Below are 25060 nucleotides of genomic sequence, written 5' to 3' on the forward strand. Positions count from 1 at the left end.
TCTAAAGGGTAGTGTGTCTGTTAAATAAATATTGATCTTTCATTTGTGGCCACAGATATATTGCCCCAGTTATGGGAAGCACTGCAGCAGCAAAGCTGGGCTCTCCCAGACAGGCTCCCCAGAGAACCCGAGCTCACAGGGCTGCTGAGAGCCTGGGCTGCCCAGCAGGGACTGGGCTTGTGCCACCCCTGGGCACTGGGTTTGTGTCACCCCTGGGGCTGGCCCAGCAGGGACTGGGCTTGTGCCACCCCTGGGCACTGGGCTTGTGCCACCCCTGGGGCTGTCCCAGCAGGGCACAGGGTTGTGTCACCCCTGGGGCTGCCCAGCAGGGACTGGGCTGGTGTCACCCCTGGGCACAGGGTTGTGTCACCCCTGGGGCTGCCCAGCAGGGACTGGGCTTGTGTCACCCCTGGGGCTGTCCCAGCAGGGATTTGGCTTGTGCCACCCCTGGAGCCTGCACAAGGACCGTGGTGTCTGGGGTGTCTCAGTGCTGACTGGAAGTGCTCAGTCCTGTTGGTCCTGTTCCCATTTGCTGGAGCCATCCAGACCTGAATGCTGGAGCTCAGCAGAGATTTCTGCAGAGTGTAGCACTCTTCTTTCTCTCCTGTGATTCTTTTCCACATGCAGATGAGGAGGAAGCACCACCCCACTTCCAGCCATGCCCCAGGCAGTCCCTGAGTGTGCCCTGCTCCTTCTCCTGCACATTCCCAATGACTGTTCCCTTGTCTCCCCCTCTGCAGTGCATACCTTGGAAGCAGGCTCACAGGAGAACACTCTCTGGCTTTCTCTTTTATTTGAGGCATGTATTTGGAGCAGTGCTTTTGTTCCAAATGAACACGTTGATTCATTCAGAAGTGCAGTTTCTGTTTTTGAATCAGCAGAGCTGTTTATGCTCACAGTGTCCATAAAACTGTTATTTTAGTCCTGACACTGATGCTTATGAATAAAATTTAGATCTCATTCAGAAGAACGTTAGCTGTAGCTATTTGGCTTCTTGTTAAAGCATTAATTTTTATTGAGACCACATTGCCAAGCAGCTCCTTCTGCATCTTGCAGCAACCAAGTACCTCAAGTGGAGACTTGGGCAGGACCAGATTGCAGCACTCCATGTGCAGTTGCTGGATGGTGGTGGAACCTGCCAGTTCCCCCAGGTGAGTTGGGGCACCACACTCAGGGGAGCTGCTGGGGTGTGCTGGAGGCATCAGGGGCTGGCACAGCAGTGCCTGCTCGTGCTGGCTGGATCTTGGGGGTTCTGGTGCCAATTAGCTCTCCTATGTATTTATTGCACCTTTTTGCTCGAAGCAAGCTGTTAAATGTCAGAAACACTTTAGCATTTTAGCAGAAAGATAATTTTTAATAGATTCCACCTACAAAAAGGAGCTGACTGGCAGAATATTAAACTCAGGGAGATTTATTTTTACTCCGTGCCTCTAAACAGCTTGATATAACCATTTTTGCATGGCTCCTTGCTGATTAATGCTGCTGTCTCTTGCCTGTCCTCCTCACTCGGTGCTGTGGCAGCTGTGGTCTCTCACATCCCATTAACCTTGTCTGCAGAAGGGATACCTGGCCAAAGCGGAGAATTAGCCCTTGTAATTAGGAATGTAAACATCTCACACTGCCTGCTGACATCCACACATCCTTCCCTGCCTGCTCCTGGTGCTTGTTAGGGCAGGATACCCCCAGACAGGCGATTCCTCTCATCAGCTTCCCACATACCAGCTCTCAATAATTTCTAGTTGGAAGGAGCATATAAAGCTCAAATCAAACCCAAAGCAGCTTGGGTTGTTCAGGGACTGAGATGGGTGTGCTGTCAGTGCTGGGTGAGTGCACTGGCAGCTGCTGGGCTTTGCTGGGCCTGGGCTGAGTCTTTTCCTTAGCAGAGCTGATGGATGCCTGGGGTCTGTGGCTGGCCCTGGCCAAGCAATCGTGTTCTTGGTGATGGTGTTTGTGCCTGGGCACTGTGGCAGGGATGTCACCTGTCACCTCTGCCTGTGGGCCAGGTTTGTTTTTGGCTGAAGCTGTGTCAGTCTGTTCTCAGTATGAGCAGTGACTCCCTAGTGCTGGATGGAGCAATTGAGTCATTGCTCATAATGCAGCAGCTTCTGAAAATTCAGGTGACTTTATTTGTTTCGCAGTGATATAATGAACTGTTTTGAGTGATGTTAGATTTAATGGCTAAATCAATGTGTGTGTTTAGTGTTAGCCTTTATTTTAGCACTAAGTGACGTGAGATAAGCAGACTTAGAGAGTGTTAATTGGTTTGTGTTTAGCATTTACACTAATCAGACTGTGCAGTGCTGCCCAGAGTTCTTCAACACTAGTAATTCTGTTTATCCAAACCAGGAATTGTTTACTCTATTGACTGCAGTGGCATCGGGCTGTGTTTTCACTCACTTGGATGTTACACCACATGTGTGAAATACCAGAGAGCCCTGGCTCACCCTGCGTGGTGCCTCTCAGTGTGGGGAAGGGTGGCTGAGCAAACCCTGGCAGACAGAACAGCAGGGCCCTGCAGGGCAGCACAGCCTGGGTGCCCTGCTCCTGCCTTCCCTGCAGGCAGCGGGGACAAGGAGAGCCTGAGCTCCCTGTGACACCTTGTCCCATGGAGCTCCCATCGCCCCCGTTCTGGATGCTGAGCCCTGGGCAGCAGGATCACAGCTGTGATTTGGGGTCCATGGCTGAGATGCTGCAGCTCCCAGGCCTGCTGGGCACTGTGGGTGTGCCAGGACCCTCCTCTGCAATTGTGGCTGCCTGGCCTGGGCTCACATCCATCTCATGCTGGTGGGAGCAGATGTCTGGGCAGGAGCCCACCAGAGCATCCAGGAGCCAGGAGGGCACACTCCGGCCAGCCAGCAGCACACAGCATGGCTGCCTTCAGAGTGGCTCGAAAATTGCCTCACCAGTGCTCTCTTCCCATCACCTGGCTGGTTTTATTAGAGTTGGTTTTGGATCATTGAGTTTTTATCTAAACATTCGCTTCCCAGCTGAGCTCTTGGAGAGCTCTGGCTCCCTGGGCTGCTGCTGAGCCCCTGGAAATGGAGCTGCCTGTGGGAAGTGCTGATGGCCCTTGCTGAGCCATCCTGGCCCTCCCCTGTGCAGCCCCAGGGCTCCCTTGGCTGCCCTGTGCAGTCAGGAGTGACTCACCTGTGAGATCTGCAGCAGGGATGCTCTGGAGAGGGAGGTCAGGCTGCCACAGGCTGCTCCTGCTCCGGGCTGCTCTGGGCTGTGCTGGGAGGCACAGCAAGGTGAATTCCCTTTTATTTTGCAGAGTGCTGTTTTACTGATTACCCAGACTGGGTTGTGGTGCCCCTCAAGTGCCACCCCTGGGGATAGTGGGGAGCACCTGGGGTCACCGTACCTGGGGCTGCAGCAGCACGGTGACAGTCCCTGGGATGGCATTAAATCTCTGTGTGAGGGCAAGCACAGGGCTGTCACTGGGGCTCAGGCAGGAAGCTTTGTGGTACCGTTTGCACTGACTGTGTGATCCGAGTCAGAATGAGAATCATAAATCTTGATTATTCTCTGTCTCAGCTGATTTGAACCAAATGCCTTGGACAGGGATATAGTTCGCATCTCGCTGAAAACTGCAAAAAAAGCGATTAAATGTACAAACTGATATCAATAGCACTCTATCTCTGTTAATGCCCAAACTGTCAGAGTTTGGGGAGAGGCTCCTGCGTGGGTGGGCTCTGTCCCAGCCCAGAGCAGCTTCCTGGGGGGTTTCAGGGCAGCTTTCTCCCCACCCTTATTTATTTTGGTACCTCGTTCCTGCAGTTCTGCTGTTATTATGATGTCGTCAATTACAGATGGCATCTCTGATTCTGATTGCACTTTGCTTACAATTAAGCATCCTATAGAAAAATGGAAATGCTGGGTCATTAACATAGTGTAATAATAAGGTAAACCATTCAATTACGGAGGAAAAACCACTTTGAATAATAAGGATATTGTATGCCTAAAAGACATTCAGATGCCAGTGTATTACCATTCTTGCATACATAATAAATGAACTTAAACCCCAAAATAATCAACAGAAGCAAATAATAAATAGCTGAGCATCACTCCCTCCAGGGCAGAGGAGCAGCTCTGGTGTGGGAATGGCCGAGCCTTGGGTCTGGGTAGTCCTTGGGTTGTTCTGGGCGATGCCTTGGCCCCTGCAGGACCTGTCTGGGGCTGCCGTGGTTCCCCCCAGCCTGGGGAGGGGCAGAGGAGGGGCTGGGCACTGTGGGCATTGCTGCCTGCCCGGGGGAGCCCCGGGGCTGTGCCAGGCTCTGCTGGCTCCAGAGCAGACCCTGGGGCACTGAGGATCAGTGCTGTGCCTTGGACAGTGCACAGGCTGATGCAGGTGGGGAGATCTTGCTGTGCTGTCTCTGTGGAGGGGTTTGGAGCTGGCTTGGCTGCCTGCAGGAGCTGCTGAGAGCCCTTCAGCTCCCCACCTGCCCCTTCAGCTGATGGGCTGCATGGAGCCATCCACTGACAGCCAGCAGAGGAGCAGGTGGCTGCAGGTGTGGAGATGCCCTGGCCGTGCCCTGGCCACCCCCTCTGGGCAGCCCTGGTGCTGGTTTCTGTGCATTCTCTTGGTGCTGGTCCCTGTGCATTCTCTTGGTGCTGGTTTCTGTGCATTCCCTTGGTGCTGGTCCCTGTGCATTCTCTTGGTGCTGGTCCCTGTGCATTCTCTTGGTGCTGGTTTCTGTGCATTCTCTTGGTGCTGGTCCCTGTGCATTCCCTTGGTGCTGTTTTCTGTGCATTCTCTTGGTGCTGGTCCCTGTGCATTCTCTTGGTGCTGGTTTCTCTGCATTCCCTTGGTGCTGGTTTCTGTGCATTCCCTTGGTGCTGTTTTCTGTGCATTCTCTTGGTGCTGGTCTCTGTGCATTCTCTTGGTGCTGGTCCCTGTGCATTCTCTTGGTGCTGGTTTCTGTGCATTCCCTTGGTGCTGGTTTCTGTGCATTCTCTTGGGGCTGGTTTCTGTGCAGCCCTGGTGCTGGTTTCTGTGCATTCTCTTGGTGCTGGTTTCTGTGCATTCTCTTGGTGCTGGTTTCTGTGCATTCTCTTGGTGCTGGTTTCTGTGCATTCTCTTGGTGCTGGTCCCTGTGCATTCTCTTGGTGCTGGTCCCTGTGCATTCCCTTGGTGCTGGTGTCTGTGCATTCTCTTGGTGCAGGTTTCTGTGCATTCCCTTGGTGCTGGTCCCTGTGCATTCTCTTGGTGCTGGTCCCTGTGCATTCCCTTGGTGCTGGTCCCTGTGCATTCCCTTGGTGCTGGTTTCTGTGCATTCTCTTGGTGCAGGTTTCTGTGCATTCCCTTGGTGCTGGTCCCTGTGCATTCTCTTGGTGCTGGTCCCTGTGCATTCTCTTGGTGCTGGTCCCTGTGCATTCTCTTGGTGCTGGTCCCTGTGCATTCCCTTGGTGCTGGTTTCTGTGCATTCTCTTGGTGCAGGTTTCTGTGCATTCTCTTGGTGCTGGTCCCTGTGCATTCTCTTGGTGCTGGTCCCTGTGCATTCCCTTGGTGCAGGTTTCTGTGCATTCCCTTGGGGCTGTTTTCTGTGCATACTCTTGGTGCTGGTTTCTGTGCATTCTCTTGGTGCTGGTCCCTGTGCATTCTCTTGGTGCTGGTTTCTGTGCATTCTCTTGGTGCTGGTTTCTGTGCATTCTCTTGGTGCTGGTTTCTGTGCATTCCCTTGGTGCAGGTTTCTGTGCATTCCCTTGGGGCTGTTTTCTGTGCATACTCTTGGTGCTGGTTTCTGTGCATTCTCTTGGTGCTGGTCCCTGTGCATTCCCTTGGTGCAGGTTTCTGTGCATTCCCTTGGTGCTGGTTTCTGTGCATTCTCTTGGTGCTGGTTTCTGTGCATTCCCTTGGTGCTGGTTTCTGTGCATTCCCTTGGTGCTGGTTTCTGTGCATTCTCTTGGTGCTGTTTCTGTGCAGCCCTGGTGCTGGTTTCTGTGCATTCTCTTGGTGCAGGTTTCTGTGCATTCTCTTGGTGCTGGTCCCTGTGGCAGGAGGGCAGAGCTCAGCACAGGGTGTGAACGATTGCTGCTGTTTGCAGCATCGCTCCTCCATAACAATTCCCAGCCTTTTAGCTGTTGATGGCTTACCTATTACTGTGGCACTGCGTTAGGATAAGATCCAGATACATCTGAAGAATGAAATTTATTTACTCTTTTCCCTGAAAAGCTTTTAGTATGATACAGCTGTGGTGCTTTCACTTAGGCAGCCATTATTGCCAGGGTGTTTTTCCTGGTAGAATTGAATTTTCCAGAAGATGGACAAGGACTCCTCGGGATATGCAGCTCCAAACCACTCTATTTTAATATTTTACTTTCCCTGGCCTTCTTTGGGAAGGGCCCATCCCATCTCTGGGAAACTGGAGAGGTTTGAACCGCGCAGCTGAGTCTGATCAGTGTTCGGTGTCAGCTGCACAGAGCCCTCCCTGTGAGTTGTAGCTTCCCCACATCCAACCGGCTGTTCCAGGAAACACAGCAGTACCAGCAGCATCTATTATTGACAGTCCTGAAACTTGCACAGGCATCACTTAGCAACCACCAAGGCAGAGCTGGGTGCGAGCATCCTGTGTCCCTGTGGGCTCTGCCCGGGGCTGGGGGCTCGTCCTGCTGCTGGACTGCAGGCTGGGAATCCCAGGGTGGGAAGGGAAGGACCTGAACTGCAGGCTGGGAATCCCAGGGTGGGAAGGGAAAGATCTGAGCTCCAGACTGGGAATCCCAGGGTGGGAAGGGAAGGACCTGGACTGCAGGCTGGGAATCCCAGGGTGGGAAGGGAAGGACCTGGACTGCAGGCTGGGAATCCCAGGGTGGGAAGGGAAGGACCTGGACTGCAGGCTGGGAATCCCAGGGTGGGAAGGGAAGGACCTGGACTGCAGACTGGCAGTCCCAAGGGGTGTCATGTGCACGTTTCAGAGGTTTCTGCCCTGCAGACTTTGCATGTGCATCAGCATTTCGTGTAGCTCTGCCCCATAGGTGAGCACTGGCATGGGGCAGGTAAAAAAAAGTGGAAAGTGAGTGAACTGGGACCGAGGGGACTTGAGCTCCTGTGTTGAAGGGAAATCTGGACTGGGAGCAGACTAGCTGGGCTTGAACATCCTCAGTAAGAGGAGGCAGAGCTCACCCCTGCCAGCCTGAGTCCTCATTCCAGGGCTTTGCTGTAACTGTGACTAATACAGTAATTAAATCTGGTAGATGACACCAAGAGATTCCCAGTGAATAGGATCATGGTGCTTCTGTAGAGAATGGTAGTGAGACTTTGTCAAAATAATTTTGACAGCAGAGTGGTTAGAAATACACATTTCCAGCCTTTTTTACAACCTGTTCCAAGGCTGTCTGCTGACCAACAATAAATCTTGCACTAAAATTGAAGAGATTGGGCCAAATTTATCCCTGGTCAAACAGTGTTCCACTGAATACACATCTCCATCCACAGAGCTGAGGTTCCTTTGCACAGCCAAAGGCAAGAGGTGCTGTTGGTGACACCTGAGCAGCTGCTGCCACACTGTGCCCTGTGCCCCAGCCTTGCAGGAGCTCCCAGGTGGAGCAGCCAGGATGCTCCTGTGCAGCCAGAGCTGCTGGGGAAGGGCAGGGTTCCCATCAGGAGCCCACAGCTCCAACCCCAGCCCATCCAACCTGTCTGAGAGCTGTGCACTGACAGCAAGGGATTTCAGCACAAGGCAGCAGCCACGTCCCAGAGGAGACCCACTTGGGCAAGGAACAGAAGAAAGCAAGATTTAGCATTAGGATCATAATTTCAGATTACATTGTGCGAGTATCACCAGTCTGTACTCATGAGAGCCTTGGGGAGCACAGTGCTGCAGCAGCTCTCCCTGCCAGCCTGATCAGCCAGGGTTGGTTTTAATTGCAGCTGAATGGATCTAACCTTGTGATGTCTGTTCACAAAGCAGTGCCAGATTAATATAGGTTCCATAGTTGCTTCTGCTAAAAGACTTTAATGGATCAGCTTAGTACTCTGCTCCATGATTATAGCATTCCTACCCACCTATCATGCCTGAGCCAGATGGTCCCAGTGAAATCAGAGCATATTTATATTTTTGTCTGCTACTCAGCCACCTGCCCACTGATTTTGTTGCATAGTGGTAGGAGGAGAGGAGACTCCAATGTGCCCCCTGCCCCTTTGCCTAGCCCTGGTGTCTGCCCCAGCTCCTAGAAGGCCCTGGAGGAGGCACAGAAAGGCTGTTCCCTTGGGGGCAGGTTCCCTTGGGGGTTTGCCCAGCCATCTGGGGGTGGCCACACTCCTGGCCAGCAGCGTGGCTCCGACTCCTGGCACAGCCTGAGCTGCTTCCCAGGGTGCTGGGGATGTTTCCAGCTCTGGTGGTGATGAGAGCCATTAGGCAGGTACAAGCACTAAAGAGATCTTGAGCGATGCCTATAAAACCTTTGAATCCCTGACAGAATCAATAGCAGGTTCTCAGGAGTAACTTCTTATCCAGGCAAAATTAAGCACATGCCAATGAACCATTAAAGATTTTGCATTTTGTGGAGACACTGAAGCCCTTTCATTGTGGTTGTTGGACTCTAGACCAGGCAATACTGTGAAAAATCACATTAGAAATGGACTGTGGTCCAAAGGCCTTTTCCTCAATGTCTGGGGATGCCTGGGGTGGTGTTCTGAGTGCCACCCTCCCTGCAGGGGAGCTGTGCCTGGGGCATGGAGGTCCTGGGGTGTCCCCCAAGCTCAGGTGGGTGCCCTGAGCCGTGCCAGCCCCTGCAGGGTGGTACCCACCGGGGTGGCCGCAGCCCCAGGCTCTGGCCCTGCCGATCCCTCGCTGCTGACACGGTTTCCAGCCCGGCATCTCGGTTGCCATGGCAGCTCCAAGCTCCGTTCTGTGATCAGATCAGCTCTCGGTAGTGAACACGCGTTATCACCTGCGTTGGCATGGCAACGGCACCGCACTGCATCCGACGGACGGACGGACGGATGGACGGATGGCCCAGCAGCCCTGGCAGAAGGGCTGCCCCTGCTGAGGGGCCCTGGCACACTCCCGAGCCCCTGCTGCTCCTTGTTCCTGCGGGTTGGGATCCCCTCTCCAGCTGTGGTGCCACATCTGCCCGGGCCGGGGCACGGCGGGCACGGAGCCAGGACTGGCCTGGCAGCCCCTGGTGCCCTCACAGGGTGCTCTGCTGGCCACCCACTGGCTCTGGAAACTCTGGGAAGGGGGAAAATCCCTTGACTTGGAGAGGGAAACCGACAGTACAGGCAGCCCCCACTTCGGGGTTATAAACCCTGAAAAGCAGAACACAAGTCACACAGAGGGGTGGCTCACCCCCTTCTCCCAGCCTCCAGATTCCAACCATTAAACTCCTCCAGTGACTCTCCTGGGGATGGTTTGTGTTCCTGTGGCCCCCAGTCTGAACTGGCACTCACTTTTCTGAAAGGGTTTTCTAATTTGCGTTTAGTGTTTTTTAACAGACATATGTGAGCTGTTTGAATTAGAGCAATGTGAATCCATTAGGCAGCGACAGATGCAAGTTTTGTGTCTCTTATTAGAAGGGATTGGCTTCTGAGGTTTAGTGATGTGCAAAGGATTGGACTTTGGAGAGATTAAAATTATTTTCAGCGTTAAGCACAATATTTCTGAGCTAATGCACTCACTCTTGAATATAGATTCACAGACCGAAAAGATTATAAAACATTAAACCTATGTAAATTCAGCTGTAAATTTATGTTTGAACAAATTCAACAAGAGATTTGACTCGGGGGCTTATAGCAAATGGGTTCTGCTTTTAATGCTTACTGCAGGCTCAGTTGCAATGCCGCTCTCCCCTTGAAAGTCCCACGCCTGCTGAATTACTGGCAGGTCACAGCTGACAGCTCAAGCAATTATACTGGAATGTGTTAATAATAAAAAGGAAAAGGATTCATGTTTGTCTTTTCAGAAGACAAAAGCAGCTGTTTGCTCCCCCCCAAGGAGCAGCAGAGAGGAGCTCTGGGGGCAGGTGACACTTGCAGCACCTGGACATTTCCTCTCTCCATGGCACCCCTGCAAATCCTTGTCCTCCTCTGCGATTCCCCAAGCCCTGGGAGTTGCTATGAACTTTTTTCTCTTGTTGAGAACATGAAAATACAGTTAACAAAGACTCCTTTTGAGTGGGATTGCAGGAAACCTGCAACATCGTGAACAAGCTGCCTACACAGAGATAAATGACAGCTGTGACTGAAGGAATAAACAAGATAATCTGGATTTAAATAAACCACAAGGGGATTTTGGCAACATGCAAATTCGCAAATTTATAAAATGTATCCTTTGAAAATAAAGAGCTTGTTTGAAGCCAGCAGTTAAGAACAATTACTGCAGCACATTTTCCCAATGAGGGCTCGGAGCTGGGCAGGCAGGAGCCAGCCCAGGGTGGCACAGGGCACAGAGCAGGAGGGACAGCAGCCAGCTCAGGGTGGCACAGGGCACAGAGCGGAGGGACAGCAGCCAGCTCAGGGTGTGGGGGGCACAGAGCTGAGGGACAGCAGCCAGCCCAGGGTGGCACAGGGCACAGAGCTGAGGGACAGCAGCCAGCCCAGGGTGTGGGGGGCACAGAGCAGCCTGGCCCTCCTCACCCCTGGGCACTGCCCTGGGCAATGAACAGCAAAGGAGAGGAACAGCAAAAGCCAGGCAAGTGCTCAGTGATGTGTAAGGCTCCTGTGCTGGGAGGATGGGGCAGTTCCTGGGTCCAGGGCCAGGGACAGCCCAGCTCTGTCACTGCCCGGTGTGGTGACGCTGCTCCCAGCTCAGGGGATGGCTCCTGTCCCAGGAGGGAGCAGGGATCTGCTCATGCCTGAGCCAGCAGAGCTCTGCCCGTGCCCTGCTGTCACTGCTCCCTTTCCCAGGTGAGCAGTGATGGAGAGAGAAAAGGGACAGGTGGGGACACCAGGACACTGTCCCATTCCAGCCCTGTGCAGCAGCTCGGGTGCAGGCTGTGATCTGCAGCAGGCAGCCTGCTCCAGAGGGACACAGGCACTGCAGGGAAGGCCCAGGTGTGCTCCAGAGGGACACAGGCACTGCAGGGAAGGCCCAGGTGTGCTCCAGGGGGACACAGGCGCTGCAGGGAAGGCCCAGGTGTGCTCCAGAGGGACACAGACACTGCAGGGAAGGCCCAGGTGTGCTCCAGAGGGACACAGACTCTGCAGGGAAGGCCCAGGTGTGCTCCAGAGGGACACAGGCACTGCAGGGAAGGCCCAGGTGTGCTCCAGAGGGACACAGGCACTGCAGGGAAGGCCCAGGTGTGCTCCAGAGGGACACAGGCACTGCAGGGAAGGCCCAGGTGTGCTCCAGAGGGACACAGGCACTGCAGGGAAGGCCCAGGTGTGCTCCAGAGGGACACAGGCACTGCAGGGAAGGCCCAGGTGTGCTCCAGAGGGACACAGGCACTGCAGGGAAGGCCCAGGTGTGCTCCAGAGGGACACAGGCACTGCAGGGAAGGCCCAGGTGTGCTCCAGAGGGACACAGGCACTGCAGGGAAGGCCCAGGTGTGCTCCAGTGGGACACAGGCTCTGCAGGGAAGGCCCAGGTGTGCTCCAGGGGGACACAGGCACTGCAGGGAAGGCCCAGGTGTGCTCCAGAGGGACACAGGCACTGCAGGGAAGGCCCAGGTGTGCTCCAGAGGGACACAGGCACTGCAGGGAAAGCCCAGGTGTGCTCCAGGGGGACACAGGCACTGCAGGGAAGGCCCAGGTGTGCTCCAGAGGGACACAGACACTGCAGGGAAGGCCCAGGTGTGCTCCAGAGGGACAGAGACACTGCAGGGAAGGCCCAGGTGTGCTCCAGAGGGACACAGGCACTGCAGGGAAGGCCCAGGTGTGCTCCAGGGGGACACAGGCACTGCAGGGAAGGCCCAGGTGTGCTCCAGAGGGACACAGGCACTGCAGGGAAGGCCCAGGTGTGCTCCAGAGGGACACAGGCACTGCAGGGAAGGCCCAGGTGTGCTCCAGGGGGACACAGGCACTGCAGGGAAGGCCCAGGTGTGCTCCAGAGGGACACAGGCACTGCAGGGAAAGCCCAGGTGTGCTCCAGAGGGACACAGGCACTGCAGGGAAAGCCCAGGTGTGCTCCAGAGGGACACAGGCACTGCAGGGAAGGCCCAGGTGTGCTCCAGGGGGACACAGGCACTGCAGGGAAGGCCCAGGTGTGCTCCAGAGGGACACAGACACTGCAGGGAAGGCCCAGGTGTGCTCCAGAGGGACAGAGACACTGCAGGGAAGGCCCAGGTGTGCTCCAGAGGGACACAGGCACTGCAGGGAAGGCCCAGGTGTGCTCCAGGGGGACACAGGCACTGCAGGGAAGGCCCAGGTGTGCTCCAGAGGGACACAGACACTGCAGGGAAGGCCCAGGTGTGCTCCAGAGGGACACAGGCACTGCAGGGAAAGCCCAGGTGTGCTCCAGAGGGACACAGGCACTGCAGGGAAGGCCCAGGTGTGCTCCAGAGGGACACAGGCACTGCAGGGAAGGCCCAGGTGTGCTCCAGAGGGACACAGACACTGCAGGGAAGGCCCAGGTGTGCTCCAGGGGGACACAGACACTGCAGGGAAGGCCCAGGTGTGCTCCAGAGGGACACAGGCACTGCAGGGAAGGCCCAGGTGTGCTCCAGAGGGACACAGGCACTGCAGGGAAGGCCCAGGTGTGCTCCAGAGGGACACAGACACTGCAGGGAATGCCCAGGTGTGCTCCAGAGGGACACAGGCACTGCAGGGAAGGCCCAGGTGTGCTCCAGAGGGACACAGGCACTGCAGGGAAGGCCCAGGTGTGCTCCAGGGGGACACAGGCACTGCAGGGAAGGCCCAGGTGTGCTCCAGGGGGACACAGGCACTGCAGGGAAGGCCCAGGTGTGCTCCAGAGGGACACAGGCACTGCAGGGAAGGCCCAGGTGTGCTCCAGAGGGACACAGGCACTGCAGGGAAGGCCCAGGTGTGCTCCAGGGGGACACAGACACTGCAGGGAATGCCCAGGTGTGCTCCAGAGGGGCACAGGCACTGCAGGGAAGGCCCAGGTGTGCTCCAGAGGGGCACAGGCACTGCAGGGAAGGCCCAGGTGTGCTCCAGGGGGAGCAGAGCCCAGCCCAGGCTGCACGCTGCTGTGCACAGCCTCTGCAGGAGCGAGCTGTGCTGCGCTCTCAGAGCTGGTTAGAATTCCAGCAGCACACACACAATTAGGGCAGAGCACATGGCAGCAGCTCTGTGAAGGTTAACTGCTCTGAGGAGCGCTCCTGCTGTGCCACAGGCTCGGCTGCTCCAGCTTTAACACCCTTGTTATTCCCAGCAGCAGGAGCTGGCCGTGCTGTGTGCTCTGTGTTTGGCAGCACTTACTGACCCAGGCTGCAGCCTCCTTCACCTGCCCAGTGCCTGCCCCAGCGGGGCAGCACGCAGGGAGGGACTCCCAAACACAGCAGGGTTTGGGTACAGCCTTTCTCTCTCTGTGTCCCAGAGCCACACGTGTTCTGCAAGGCCAGGGTGTTTTGAGGACACACTGTGGCTTCCAGCTTTATGCTTAAAACTGTACAGCACAAGCTGAATCTGCTTCTCCTCCTCTTTTCCTTGATCACTGCTTCCCCATTTTCTCTCCTCAGGGCCAGCCCATCCATCCATTTGTCTTTATTGTGCATGGAGTTAAACACAGTCCTTAAATGTGGCAACACTTCCAGGTTATTAGCTCTGCAATTTCTTGGCTGCTGTTTATTGTGCTAACATCATCTGAAGGGGCAGTAGTAATTAACGTGTTTGTTCATGCTTCTTTTATAAAGCCCCGGTGTGTTTGTTTTACACAAACCGAACCAAATGCCCTGGGGCGTCTGGAGGTGCTGCGGGGAGGGGACAGCGTGGTGGCTCCTGTCCCTGCTGCAGGTGGCTCGCTGCCCATCGTCCCTGCCAGCTGATAGCCCTGGGCTGTGCAGTGGGCACCGAGCTCTGCTGCCAGCACTCCCACTCCTCCCCTCCTTGGTACAGCCGTGGGCACCCCAGGGCTCATTGCTGATCCTGCTGGGATGTGCATTGCCATAAAAGCTGCTTCCTTCCCACGGGGCTGTTAAATCTGGGCACTGGATTCCCCAGGGAAGCTGGGCTGTAATTCTGCAGCTTCTGCAGTCCCCAAGTGCTCCTTTTCCTCTGTATTTGTTCAGGGTTTTCTTAAAGGAGTAAGTACCTCGGGATGCATTGTTCTGGCTGATCCTTGCTCCCTCCGTGGCACTGCTGCTCAAGTGGCCGATGCAAGGCATGCATGAAGCACCAGAGTGCTCTGGGCAGAAGGCAGGCTTGTGTTCCCTTGCCATTGGGAAGGCTCCAGCAGGTCCTGGTGCCAGAGGGATGGGTGTCCCAGCAGAGCCTGGCCCCAGGATGTCTCACCCCTGAGACAGGGAGCCCTGCAGCCACCCTGCTGTACCCACCGTGCAGCAGGGCAGGGCAGCCAGGGAACGCCACCCTCTTCACCCAAAACGCTGAGGACACTGGCAGCCCTGTGGCAGCACCAAACCCACCCTCAGGCTTGCCGTGGAGACCCCTCATCACCCCCAAAGGCACCTCAGCAGAACAAGGCTGGCAAGGATGGCACCAGCAGTGAACGCACAAATGGCAGGGGTGTCAGAGGCACTGGTGTCTCCAGCAGTGACACCACTGACAGCACACCAGGGCACTGTGCCTGTCACCTGCTGCTGCTCCAGGCTTCAGCTGTGTTATTCCCAAAAAGGCTCTTCCTGGGCCCCAGCAGTTTGACGTCAGCATCTCTGTGCCTGTGGCTGCCCAAGGTGCTCTCACAGAGCTGTTTCAGGCCTATTCACGCTATTTCCTCACCATATGTTCGTACTAAAAATAGTTGAAATACAAAGGGATAATCCTGCAAGGCCATGGGCATCACCCTCCTCCATGTCTGACACAGGAGATCTGCCCAGTGCCCTGAGTGCTTCCCTGGGCACCCACCCTGCTCCTGTCCCTGGCTTTTCTGGGGTACCCACCCTGCTCCTGTCCCTGGCTTTTCTGGGGTACCCACCCTGCTCCTGTCCCTGGCTGTTCTGGGGCAGCACCCCGCTCCTGTCCCTGGCTTTTCTGGGGCACCCACCCTGCTCCTGTCCCTGGCTTTTCTGGGGTACCCACCCCGCTCCTGTCCCTGGCTTTGTTGGGGCAGCACCCCACTCCTGTCCCTGGCTTTTCTGGAGCAGCACCCCGCTCCTGTCCCTGGCTGTTCTGGGGTACCCACCCTGCTCCTGTCCCTGGCTTACCTGAGGTACCAACCCTGCTCCTGTCCCTGGCTTTTCTGGGGTACCCACCCCACTCCTGTCCCTGGCTTACCTGGGGTACCCACCCTGCTCCTGTCCCTCTCTTGTCTGGGGCACCCACCCTGCTCCTGTCCCTGGCTGTTCAGGGGTACCCTGCTCCTGTCCCTGGCTTTTCTGGAGCTGCCACCCCGCTGCTGTCCCTGGCTTTTCTGGGGCACCCACCCTGCTCCTGTCCCTGGCTTTTTTGGGGCACCCACCCCGCTGCTGTCCCTGGCTGTTCTGGGGCACCAACCCCACTCCTGTCCCTGGCTTTTTTGGGGTACCCACCCTGCTCCTGTCCCTGGCTGAACAGGGGCAGCACCCTGCTCCTGTCCCTGGCTGTTCTGGGGTACCCACCCTGCTCCTGTCCCTGGCTTTTCTGGGGTACCCACCCTGCTCCTGTCCCTGTCACGGTGGCAGGGCTGGCGCTGGCACTGTCCCAGCAGGGCTCAGAGCAGGGCTGTGGGCAGCAGCACGTCCCTGGTGTGGCACAGCCTCCAGCCCCGGTGCCACCTGCCAGCACAACAGGTGTGATCGAGGCTGTGACACTCCTGAGGAGACACCTTGTGGGTTCCTTCCAGTTCATCTTACTCTGGGATTCTGTGATCACCCTCTGGCTGGCTGTGATAATCCTTAACTGGTGGTGCTGGGATGAGAATTTACCTCTTCATTTTCTTAGACATAACTGCTATCTCACTGCAGTTTCGTTTTACAATATGGTAATACGCTATCCAGGAAAATCTTGCTACATGCTAATTTATCCAGTAGGCAAATTCCTTTTGGCTAATAAAAGTGCTTGCACAGGAAGCTCAACACCCAGCAGCAATTAATTATTGACAGAGCATGTGAATTAGAGATAAAAGAAAAGTCATTCTTTCTCACACACAAGATAGTAAATAAATTTAATTATTGTACTAGAAGCAAGGGATCTTATTCTGTATTAAGTTTTATTAGCTGAGACATTTAAAAGCATGTCATCATAACAAAAGGTCCTGTGTAATCCGAACCGTGCTCCGCTCAGGCTCTGGAGTCAATGGGCTTAATTGAGCAAGAGGAGCAGATGGCTTCCTGAGCAGGCAGGTATTGTGCAGCTTTCCTGGCAATTAGCTTTGCTCTGCCTACACCTATGGCTAATTGTCTGCATAATGTGGCACCAAGGCTGACTTTGCATTTTGGATGCCCGCGGCCAGGGGCAGAAAGATTTGGGTCTGGGGGTGGCACAGGGGTGACAGCACCCCTCCTCCTGCATGTCCCCTCGCTAACCACCCCTCTCCTCTGCACAGGAACGTGATGCCCAAGACCCTGGAGGGTCAGATCACCATGGAGAAGACCCCCAGCTACTTCGTGACCAACGAGGCCCCGCGGCGCATCCACAGCATGGCCAAGGACACCAAGCTGATCGTGGTGGTGCGCAACCCCGTCACCAGGGCCATCTCTGACTACACACAGACCCTCTCCAAAAAGCCAGAGATCCCCACCTTCGAGGTGCTGGCCTTCAAGAACCGGACCCTGGGGCTGATCGATGCCTCCTGGAGTGCCATCCGCATTGGGATTTATGCCCTGCACCTGGAAAACTGGCTGCAGTACTTCCCCCTGTCCCAGATCCTGTTTGTCAGTGGTGAGAGGCTCATCACTGACCCAGCTGGGGAGATGGCCAAGGTCCAGGACTTCTTAGGCCTCAAGAGGATTGTGACGGAGAAGCATTTTTATTTTAATAAAACAAAGGGCTTTCCCTGTCTAAAGAAGCCAGAGGACAGCAGTGCTCCCCGGTGTTTGGGCAAGTCCAAGGGTCGAACTCACCCCAAAATAGACCCAGACGTCATCCACAGACTGAGGAAGTTTTACAAACCCTTCAATGTCATGTTTTACCAAATGACAGGCCAGGATTTCCAGTGGGAGCAGGAAGAAAGTGATAAGTAGAACCACAAAATCAGGAAAAAAAATCATATTTGTTTTTGGGATGTGAATCATCATTTGAGACCCAAAACTCTCTTGGGGCCAGGGGCTCAGCTCTGTGTGTTCCAGGCTCTTGTTCCAGGGCTGCAGCAGAAGTGGCCCCGTGTCCAGCTGTGAACTGTCGTGGCCTCGGGCTGTCCCCAGGGTGGCACTGGGGTCAGGGCAGGGGGAGGAGGAGGAGGCAGGGGAGCAGGGCTCCTCAGGGTCGTGGGGCACTCTGTGTCCACACGTGGCTGCTGGTGTCCCCTTGCAGCCAGGCAGGACCAGAGCTCCTGCCCGGCCAGAGCGGGGCTCCCAAAACCCAGCCCTGGGACAAACCCATGGGTTGGATTTCTCCTGCCCTGCACTTTAGTTCTGCCCAAGCAGCAGCATCAGATCTGGTAAATTCAGGCCTTGTGCACTCATGTGCACACTGGTCTTTGTGTGTGGAAGGAATAAAGCCAGTTATGCTGCAAAGGAACTACATACAGGAACTTCATTTGCACCAAACGTTTCGATTACTTCTTGCACTAAATCTAGAATTTACCAAGTGCCACCTGGCCTCAGTTCTCCTCTGAGTGATGGCTGCACCTCCACTGTTGGAAGAGAGTTGTTCCTTCTTTGCTGAGATGCTCAGTGAGATCAGAACTGGGGTGCCCCCGGGTCTCCACCCTCCTGGAAGCTGAAAGAACATTCCCAGCTCCCCAGGAGTGAGCCAGGCTCCCCTGGCCAGCCAGGCTGGCAGGACAAGCAGCCCCTCCTGGCAGGGCTGTGCCGTGCCCTGCTCCGAGCTCTGAGCCAGGGGAGGCTGCAGGGCTCTGGCACTCTGCACCCCTGGCACTGCCCCTCGTTTGCACCTTGGAAATGCAATCCCTGCTGCTTGCTGTGGACAGCTGGGCTTGCAGGACAGGGGAGCAGCCTTCATCTTACTTCAGAATCACAAAAGAGCTGTTCATTCCCAGGGCAAGCACTGCCCAGCACACAAAACCCTGCTTTCTGCTGGAAATCACCAAATTTGCAAATCCTGGTAGAAACTGTAGGATAAACCCATATCCTCACTCCATCCCCCAGTGTCACAAAAGCTGTTTGCTGGGCCCAGCAGACAAGAGCAGTGCTCTCACACAACTGCACAGTTCCTCCAAACAGGCAGAGGGGGAATGCAGAGGTGCAGAAAGGTCCCTGGCATGGTGATTTCCCAGGGCACTCGGACACTGCTGGCAGCTCTCCCTGCTCTGCTGAGGGCTGACCGCCTGCAGCTGGGGGTGCAGCCCCTGAGAGCCCCCTCCCATCGGGAGGGTCCCAGCAGAGGTGCAGGTGGGGACCAGGGCTGGGTTCTGACTGAGAAGGAAGTCCCTGCAGCTGGATGGAATCTCTGCTGCATTCCTGGGTGACAAGCTGGGCCTGCTCAGGGTCCCAGGGCTCATGGAATGGTGCCTTGGGTTGGGTGAGGAGAGCTGAAGCCATTTGCACCATTTCCTGCTGGCCCCTCGGGCATCACTCAGCTCCCTCAGCCTGGGCAGATTCAAAACAGCTCCTGGCATTGCACAGTTTTCACAAACCCCAGCTCCCACATTACTGCAGGAAAATTGGAAATATGTAAGAACAATCTTACGGTGTTTCACATGTTATTAAAGTGTCAGAGCAGGTCCTACATGAAACCTGCTGTTCATAATTTGGTGCAAGATGCTGATGGAGGAGCAGGGGCTGCAGGCTGTGTCCCCCTCCCCAGAGGGATGTCTGGGGGTCTCTGCCCGTCTGCAGGGCTGCACCAGCCTGGTGCTGGGCTGGGGACACGCTGTGCCCCTCTGCCTGCCCCCCACACTCACTCCCCTTGTTTCTGCCATATATTCAGAGGTTTATTTTTTATACCAGACGCCATCTCCATCTCAGCAGGAGCTCTCCCCTGGGACAGGAGACCCTGCTCCATGGACAGCAGCCCCTGCAGCCCCCAGGCTGTGCCCAGCGGTGGTGCTGCAGTGCTGGGAGGGAGCAGGGACACTCCAGTCGCCCTGGGGACTGGGCTGGGCTGGGGGTGGTGTTATTCTGTTCTGTTCTTTGGAAATGCCCCCCATGTGTGTCCCACTGCAGCTGGGGCTGGATAGGGGGGGTGTTTTCTATCTGGCCAGAGAGAGGCCTGCCAAATGAGAGTCAGGTTAATAACACTTTTTTTAAAAAAAATCCTATTCAAATGTCAGCATTAGAATACACAGGAAATTGAATTTTGTATTTGGTTTCAATTAGCAAAGCATAAATTATATTTAATTTTATACACAGACTGAGTGATTCATTGTTCTGGAAAAGCTGGTACTTTCTGGTTCAGAGACTGGAAATGGAAGGTGGCTCTGTTCTGAACCTTTCTTGCTGTGCTGTCACTGCCTCCCCAGTGCGTCTCTGTCCGTCAGTGTCTCTGTGCCTGAGCGATGTGACTGTCCTGAACTGAACCCTGGAACCCCAGCACTAAACAATAAATCATTGTAGCAGCTGCATTTCTCAGCTTCATTTCTCTTGGCCCCCCAGCAGCACCAGCACCCCATGAAGCCACAGCGGGAGCCACAGCAGGACAGGGCTGGCCACGAGCTGCCAGCGCAGTGTGCCCCACAGGGCCAGGACAGGACCAGGACAGGACCAGGAGAGGACCAGGGCCAGGGCCAGGGCCAGGGCCAGGACAGGACCAGGACCAGGGCCAGGACCAGGACCAGGACCAGGACAGGACCAGGACCAGGACCAGGGCCAGGGCCAGGACCAGGACCAGGGCCAGGACCAGGACCAGGGCCAGGACCAGGACAGGACCAGGACCAGAGCCAGGACCAGGACAGGACCAGGACCAGGGCCAGGACCAGGACAAGGGACAGGACCAGGACCAGGGTCAGGGCCAGGACCAGGACCAGGACCAGGACAGGACCAGGACAAGGGCCAGAACCAGGGCCAGGACCGGGACCAGGACCAGGACAGGACCAGGACAGGACCAGGACCAGGGCCAGGGCCAGGGCCAGGGCCAGGACCAGGACAAGGGTCAGGGCCAGGACCAGGGCCAGGACCAGGACCAGGACCAGGGCCAGGACCAGGATCAGGGCCAGGACCAGGACCAGGACCAGGGCCAGGACCAGGATCAGGACCAGGACCAGGATCAGGGCCAGGACCAGGACCAGGACCAGGGCCAGGACCAGGACAGGACCAGGACAGGAACAGGACCAGGACCAGGACCAGCCTGCAGGTCCTGCTGTGAGGGAGAGCTTTCCTCCCTGACCTCTCAGTTTGGGGTGCAGCTCCCGAGGTCACCAAGAACAAATCCCTGAGCAATGCCAGGGAGATTTCACTTCTGCTGATTAAGGGTAAATCAGTGGCTAATAAAAAGAGTGGGCTGAGAGAGGGCTGGCTGCCAGGCAGAGAAATTAGGAGGAAAATTTTTTTATCTTATTTTGTGTGCACAATTTCCTGCTTATTTGAAAAAAGGTTATTTCACAGCATGGTCCTATTGTGTCATCTGATAAAAACCACAGAAAAACTTTTATCGACAAAATTAGGAAGTAGTGAACTATAAAATTGCTAATTATTTTCTAGTAAATTTACTTTTAAATAACTTTAGACACCAATTACAGGCACCATTAAGCACCATTAACACTGGGTATATTTACCAAACAAGGATGGAATACATATTCAAATCAAGATCATTTTGGTGTAGATTCTGCTGTTTGGAAAGCAGCCCCCTTTCACCAGGTATTTAAAAAGGCATCAGAAGATCAATTACACCTCGGGTTCCAAACCTGTGAGCTGTGGAGTGAGTGAAGCCTTACAGGAAGCAGCTGGAGCAGGAGCTGATGTCCTGAGCAGCGCCGGGGTCCTGTCCCCCCAGCCCAGGCAGGCTCTGCCACCCTCAGCTGCATCAGCTGTCCCTTGGCACAGCTCTGTGTGCGCCGGGCAGGGTTAACCCCTTGTTAACCCCGGGCAGGGTTAACCCCTTGTTAACCCCGGGCACCCCTCACAGCCTGTGCTGGACACTCGCCCTGACCAACGCCTCGGAGCTGGAGTTTGCCAAGAGCTGTCAGAGCTGGCTGCAAAGCTGCTGCCTGCTCCCCCTTCCCTGCTGTCATCCCTGACATCCTCATTATTTATGAACTGCCCGCTCCCCAGCAGGCTCAGGTGCTGCAGGCTCCGTGTGCTCCTGCCTCCAAGGTCACGTCCTCCAGGATGTCTTGCAAACCAGATTGAGGAGGGACCAGCAAAGCTGCAACATGTTCTGTATTGCTGGTGCCAGATTTCAAACAGAGCCCTTTGAATAAGGATGACTTACTACAGAGCATCACAGAACCGTGGAATTGTGCAGCCACTCCCCAGCACTGCTGAGGCCACTGCTCAGCACCACCCCCAAGTGCCCAAGGCTTTTCAGTCCCTCCAGGGACAGGGATCTCATCCCTGTGCTGGACAGCCTGTGCCAGGGCTGCACTTTCCATGAAGAGATGTTTCCTAATATCCAGTCTGAACTGGGCCTGATCCCTGGCTGTGTGTGTGCTGACAGGTCTGACTGACAGGGTCTGACTGACAGGTCTGACTGACAGGGTCTGACTGACAGGATCTGGCTGACAGGTCTGACTGACAGGTCTGACTGACAGGGTCTGACTGACAGTGTCTGACTGACAGGTCTGACTGACAGAGTCTGACTGACAGGGTCTGACTGACAGGGTCTGACTGACAGGTCTGACTGACAGGGTCTGACTGACAGTGTCTGACTGACAGGTCTGACTGACAGAGTCTGACTGACAGGGTCTGACTGACAGGGTCTGACTGACAGGGTCTGACTGACAGGTCTGACTGACAGAGTCTGACTGACAGGTCTGACTGACAGGGTCTGACTGACAGTGTCTGACTGACAGGTCTGACTGACAGGGTCTGGCTGACAGGGTCTGGCTGACAGGGTCTGGCTGACAGGTCTGACTGACAGGGTCTGGCTGACAGGGTCTGACTGACAGGGTCTGACTGACAGGTCTGACTGACAGGGTCTGACTGACAGGATCTGGCTGACAGGTCTGACTGACAGGTCTGACTGACAGGGTCTGACTGACAGTGTCTGACTGACAGGTCTGACTGACAGAGTCTGACTGACAGGGTCTGACTGACAGGGTCTGACTGACAGGGTCTGACTGACAGGTCTGACTGACAGAGTCTGACTGACAGGTCTGACTGACAGGGTCTGACTGACAGTGTCTGACTGACAGGTCTGACTGACAGGGTCTGGCTGACAGGGTCTGGCTGACAGGGTCTGGCTGACAGGTCTGACTGACAGGGTCTGACTGACAGGGTCTGACTGACAGGGTCTGACTGACAGGTCTGACTGACAGGGTCTGACTGACAGTGTCTGACTGACAGGGTCTGACAGGGTCTGACTGACAGGTCCGACTGACAGTGTCTGACTGACAGGTCTGACTGACAGGGTCTGACTGACAGGGTCTGACTGACAGGTCTGACTGACAGGGTCCGACTGACAGGGTCTGACTGACAGGGTCTGACTGACAGGTCTGACTGACAGGTCTGACTGACAGGGTCTGACTGACAGTGTCTGACTGACAGTGTCTGACTGACAGGTCTGACTGACAGGGTCTGGCTGACAGTGTCTGACTGACAGGTCTGACTGACAGGGTCTGACTGACAGTCTGGCTGACAGGGTCTGACTGACAGGGTCTGACTGACAGGTCTGACTGACAGGGTCTGGCTGACAGGTCTGACTGACAGGGTCTGACTGACAGGTTTAACTGACAGGGTCTGACTGACAGGGTCTGGCTGACAGGGTCTGGCTGACAGGGTCTGACTGACACTCCTGCAGCTCCCTGGAGGAATTCTGTGCCCCTCCAGCCTCCCAAGGAAATGTGCCAGCCAGGCTCCTCCACAGCTCAGCCTGCTCTCCAGCCATCCACGCAGTCAGTTCTGCTGACCCTCCCTTCTCCTCCCAGAACCCAAACACCATCATTTTGGGTTCTCTGTGCCCAAGATGGGCTCTGACCTGATGGTGACACCAGGCCCTGCTGCTCGCTGCTGTTCCCACTCCTGCAGGCAGCTTGGAGCATCCTGTGCACCAGCAAACACAGAGCCCAGAATGTCAGGTGAGAGATCCTGGCAGGTGAGAAATCCTGACAGGTGAGAGATCCTGGCAGGTGAGAGATCCTGGCAGGTGAGAGCTCCTGACAGGTGAGAGATCCTGGCAGGTGAGAGATCCTGGCAGGTGAGAGATCCTGCCCCAGCTCCCCACTGTGGGACCAGGGCTTTGTCCTGGCACTGAGCCCAGGGCATGGCAGGGAGGGGTTATTTATTTGGGCAGGCTGTGAGCCTGCAGTGAGCAGTCTGGTGACAGCTTGGGCATCAGGAATCACTCTGGCAGTGCCCACTGCCCCCCTGGACATCACCCTGCAGTGCCACAGCACTGGCACCAGTGCCAGCAGCCTGTCACAACCTCGCACATCCCACATTTCTGGGGCCCTGGGCTGGGCTTTCTTGGTTCTGCTAACTTCAGAAACTCTCCCTCTATGAGTCATTTGCTGGGAAAAAGATATGATCAGAAAAATTCTGGTGCTTTATAAGATGTTCTTCTAACTTCTGGTACAGGAAGAAATATTTGAGAGTCACATCACAATTACTTTATGCCACCAACAGGGATATTTTGAAGTTTTTAGCTGCAATGTAAGGACTAACACCAGACATCAGCACCTGCCCATATGTACCCCATGCAGCAGCAGAGGCTGACAGATGTACCTACAGATTTACAGATTTCTGCTCCCACCTCTGCTGCCCATTGCCCCCACAGCCCAGAGGGAGGGTCACTGTGTGCACAATCTTCAAGGAAATGGGAATGGAGGGAACTGGATTTGCTGCAGCACCTCATTTGTGACTGAAGTCATTATGTGCAGAGAGACGTACGGGTAGCTGAAAGACAGAATTAATATAGTCAGTAATCCTCTCCCTTTAGCATATCTTTCTGCATGAAATAATGGTTTAATGTCTAACTTTTCTAGGCACATGCTTTTCCTCATAACAAACACTTATATGAGATGCAGCTATTTATGTTTCAAGGCAAAAAGTGTGGAGTGTAATGGACTCTACTCTGACTACCCGCCCATGAAGAAATTTCTCTGTATCATGGGAAATGAAGAAAAACATTTTATTTGGAGGCAATTTCTTTCTTTTTAAGCCATTCTTATCTCTCTGCCTTGTTCTCTGTTGGAAAGGGTATTTGCTGGCTCTGAGCTGCCTCTCGTGCTTGTGGGGCATCCCCAGGAAGGGATCATCCCCAGGATGAAAATCTCCAGGATGAAAATCTCCAGGAGCTCTCTCTGCTCTGAGCACCCTCCCAGCTCCAGGACACCAGGACCAGGAGTGCTGGCGGCCCCAGGACAGGACAGCGTGGGACACAGATCTGTCCTCCAGGATGTCACTGCCTTTCTTTGCCAAGGCAGATCCCACAAACAGCCAGAGCAGAAGGAGCAGAGAGGTTTTCCCTGGCAGTGACCCCACTTAGTGCCCTCATGCAGATGATGCAGGAGATGCTGTGTGATGCATCTGGCAATTTTCCACCCAACTGACAGAGATAAACAGGTAAAAATATACCTCATTAGTAGTGCAAGCATCCCTCAAAGCTTTTGTGGAGGCTGTGGGGGCAGCGTGTGGCAAGGGCTGGTGCTGCAGCCAGGGACCAGAGCAGCAGGGTGGCAGAGCCAACAGATACTGGTACTGCAGAGCCCCCAGGTGTGGCAGAGCCCCAGGTGTGGCAGAGCCCCAGGTGTGTCAGAGCCCCCAGGTGTGTCAGAGCCCCCAGGTACTGCAGAGCCCCCAGGTGTGGCAGAGCCCCAGGTGTGTCAGAGCCCCCAGGCCTGGCAGAGCCCCAGGT

The 25060-nt window shown here is 55.3% G+C and overlaps 1 protein-coding gene across 1 annotated transcript; it reads left to right on the forward strand.

Annotated features, from left to right (window-relative positions):
* The first annotated feature begins 1079 nt into the window (after positions 1-1079).
* LOC117004038 (heparan sulfate glucosamine 3-O-sulfotransferase 4) lies at positions 1080-19673 on the forward strand. Its single transcript, XM_033074482.1, has 2 exons — positions 1080-1151; positions 16536-19673. Exons 1-2 carry the CDS (start codon positions 1108-1110, stop codon positions 17170-17172), a joined length of 681 nt encoding a protein of 226 aa, XP_032930373.1. The 5' UTR covers positions 1080-1107; the 3' UTR covers positions 17173-19673.
* Positions 19674-25060: the final 5387 nt, after the last annotated feature.

This window comes from Catharus ustulatus, chromosome 16 (assembly GCF_009819885.2).
Source record: "Catharus ustulatus isolate bCatUst1 chromosome 16, bCatUst1.pri.v2, whole genome shotgun sequence".
Classification (NCBI taxonomy): Eukaryota; Metazoa; Chordata; class Aves; order Passeriformes; family Turdidae; genus Catharus; species Catharus ustulatus.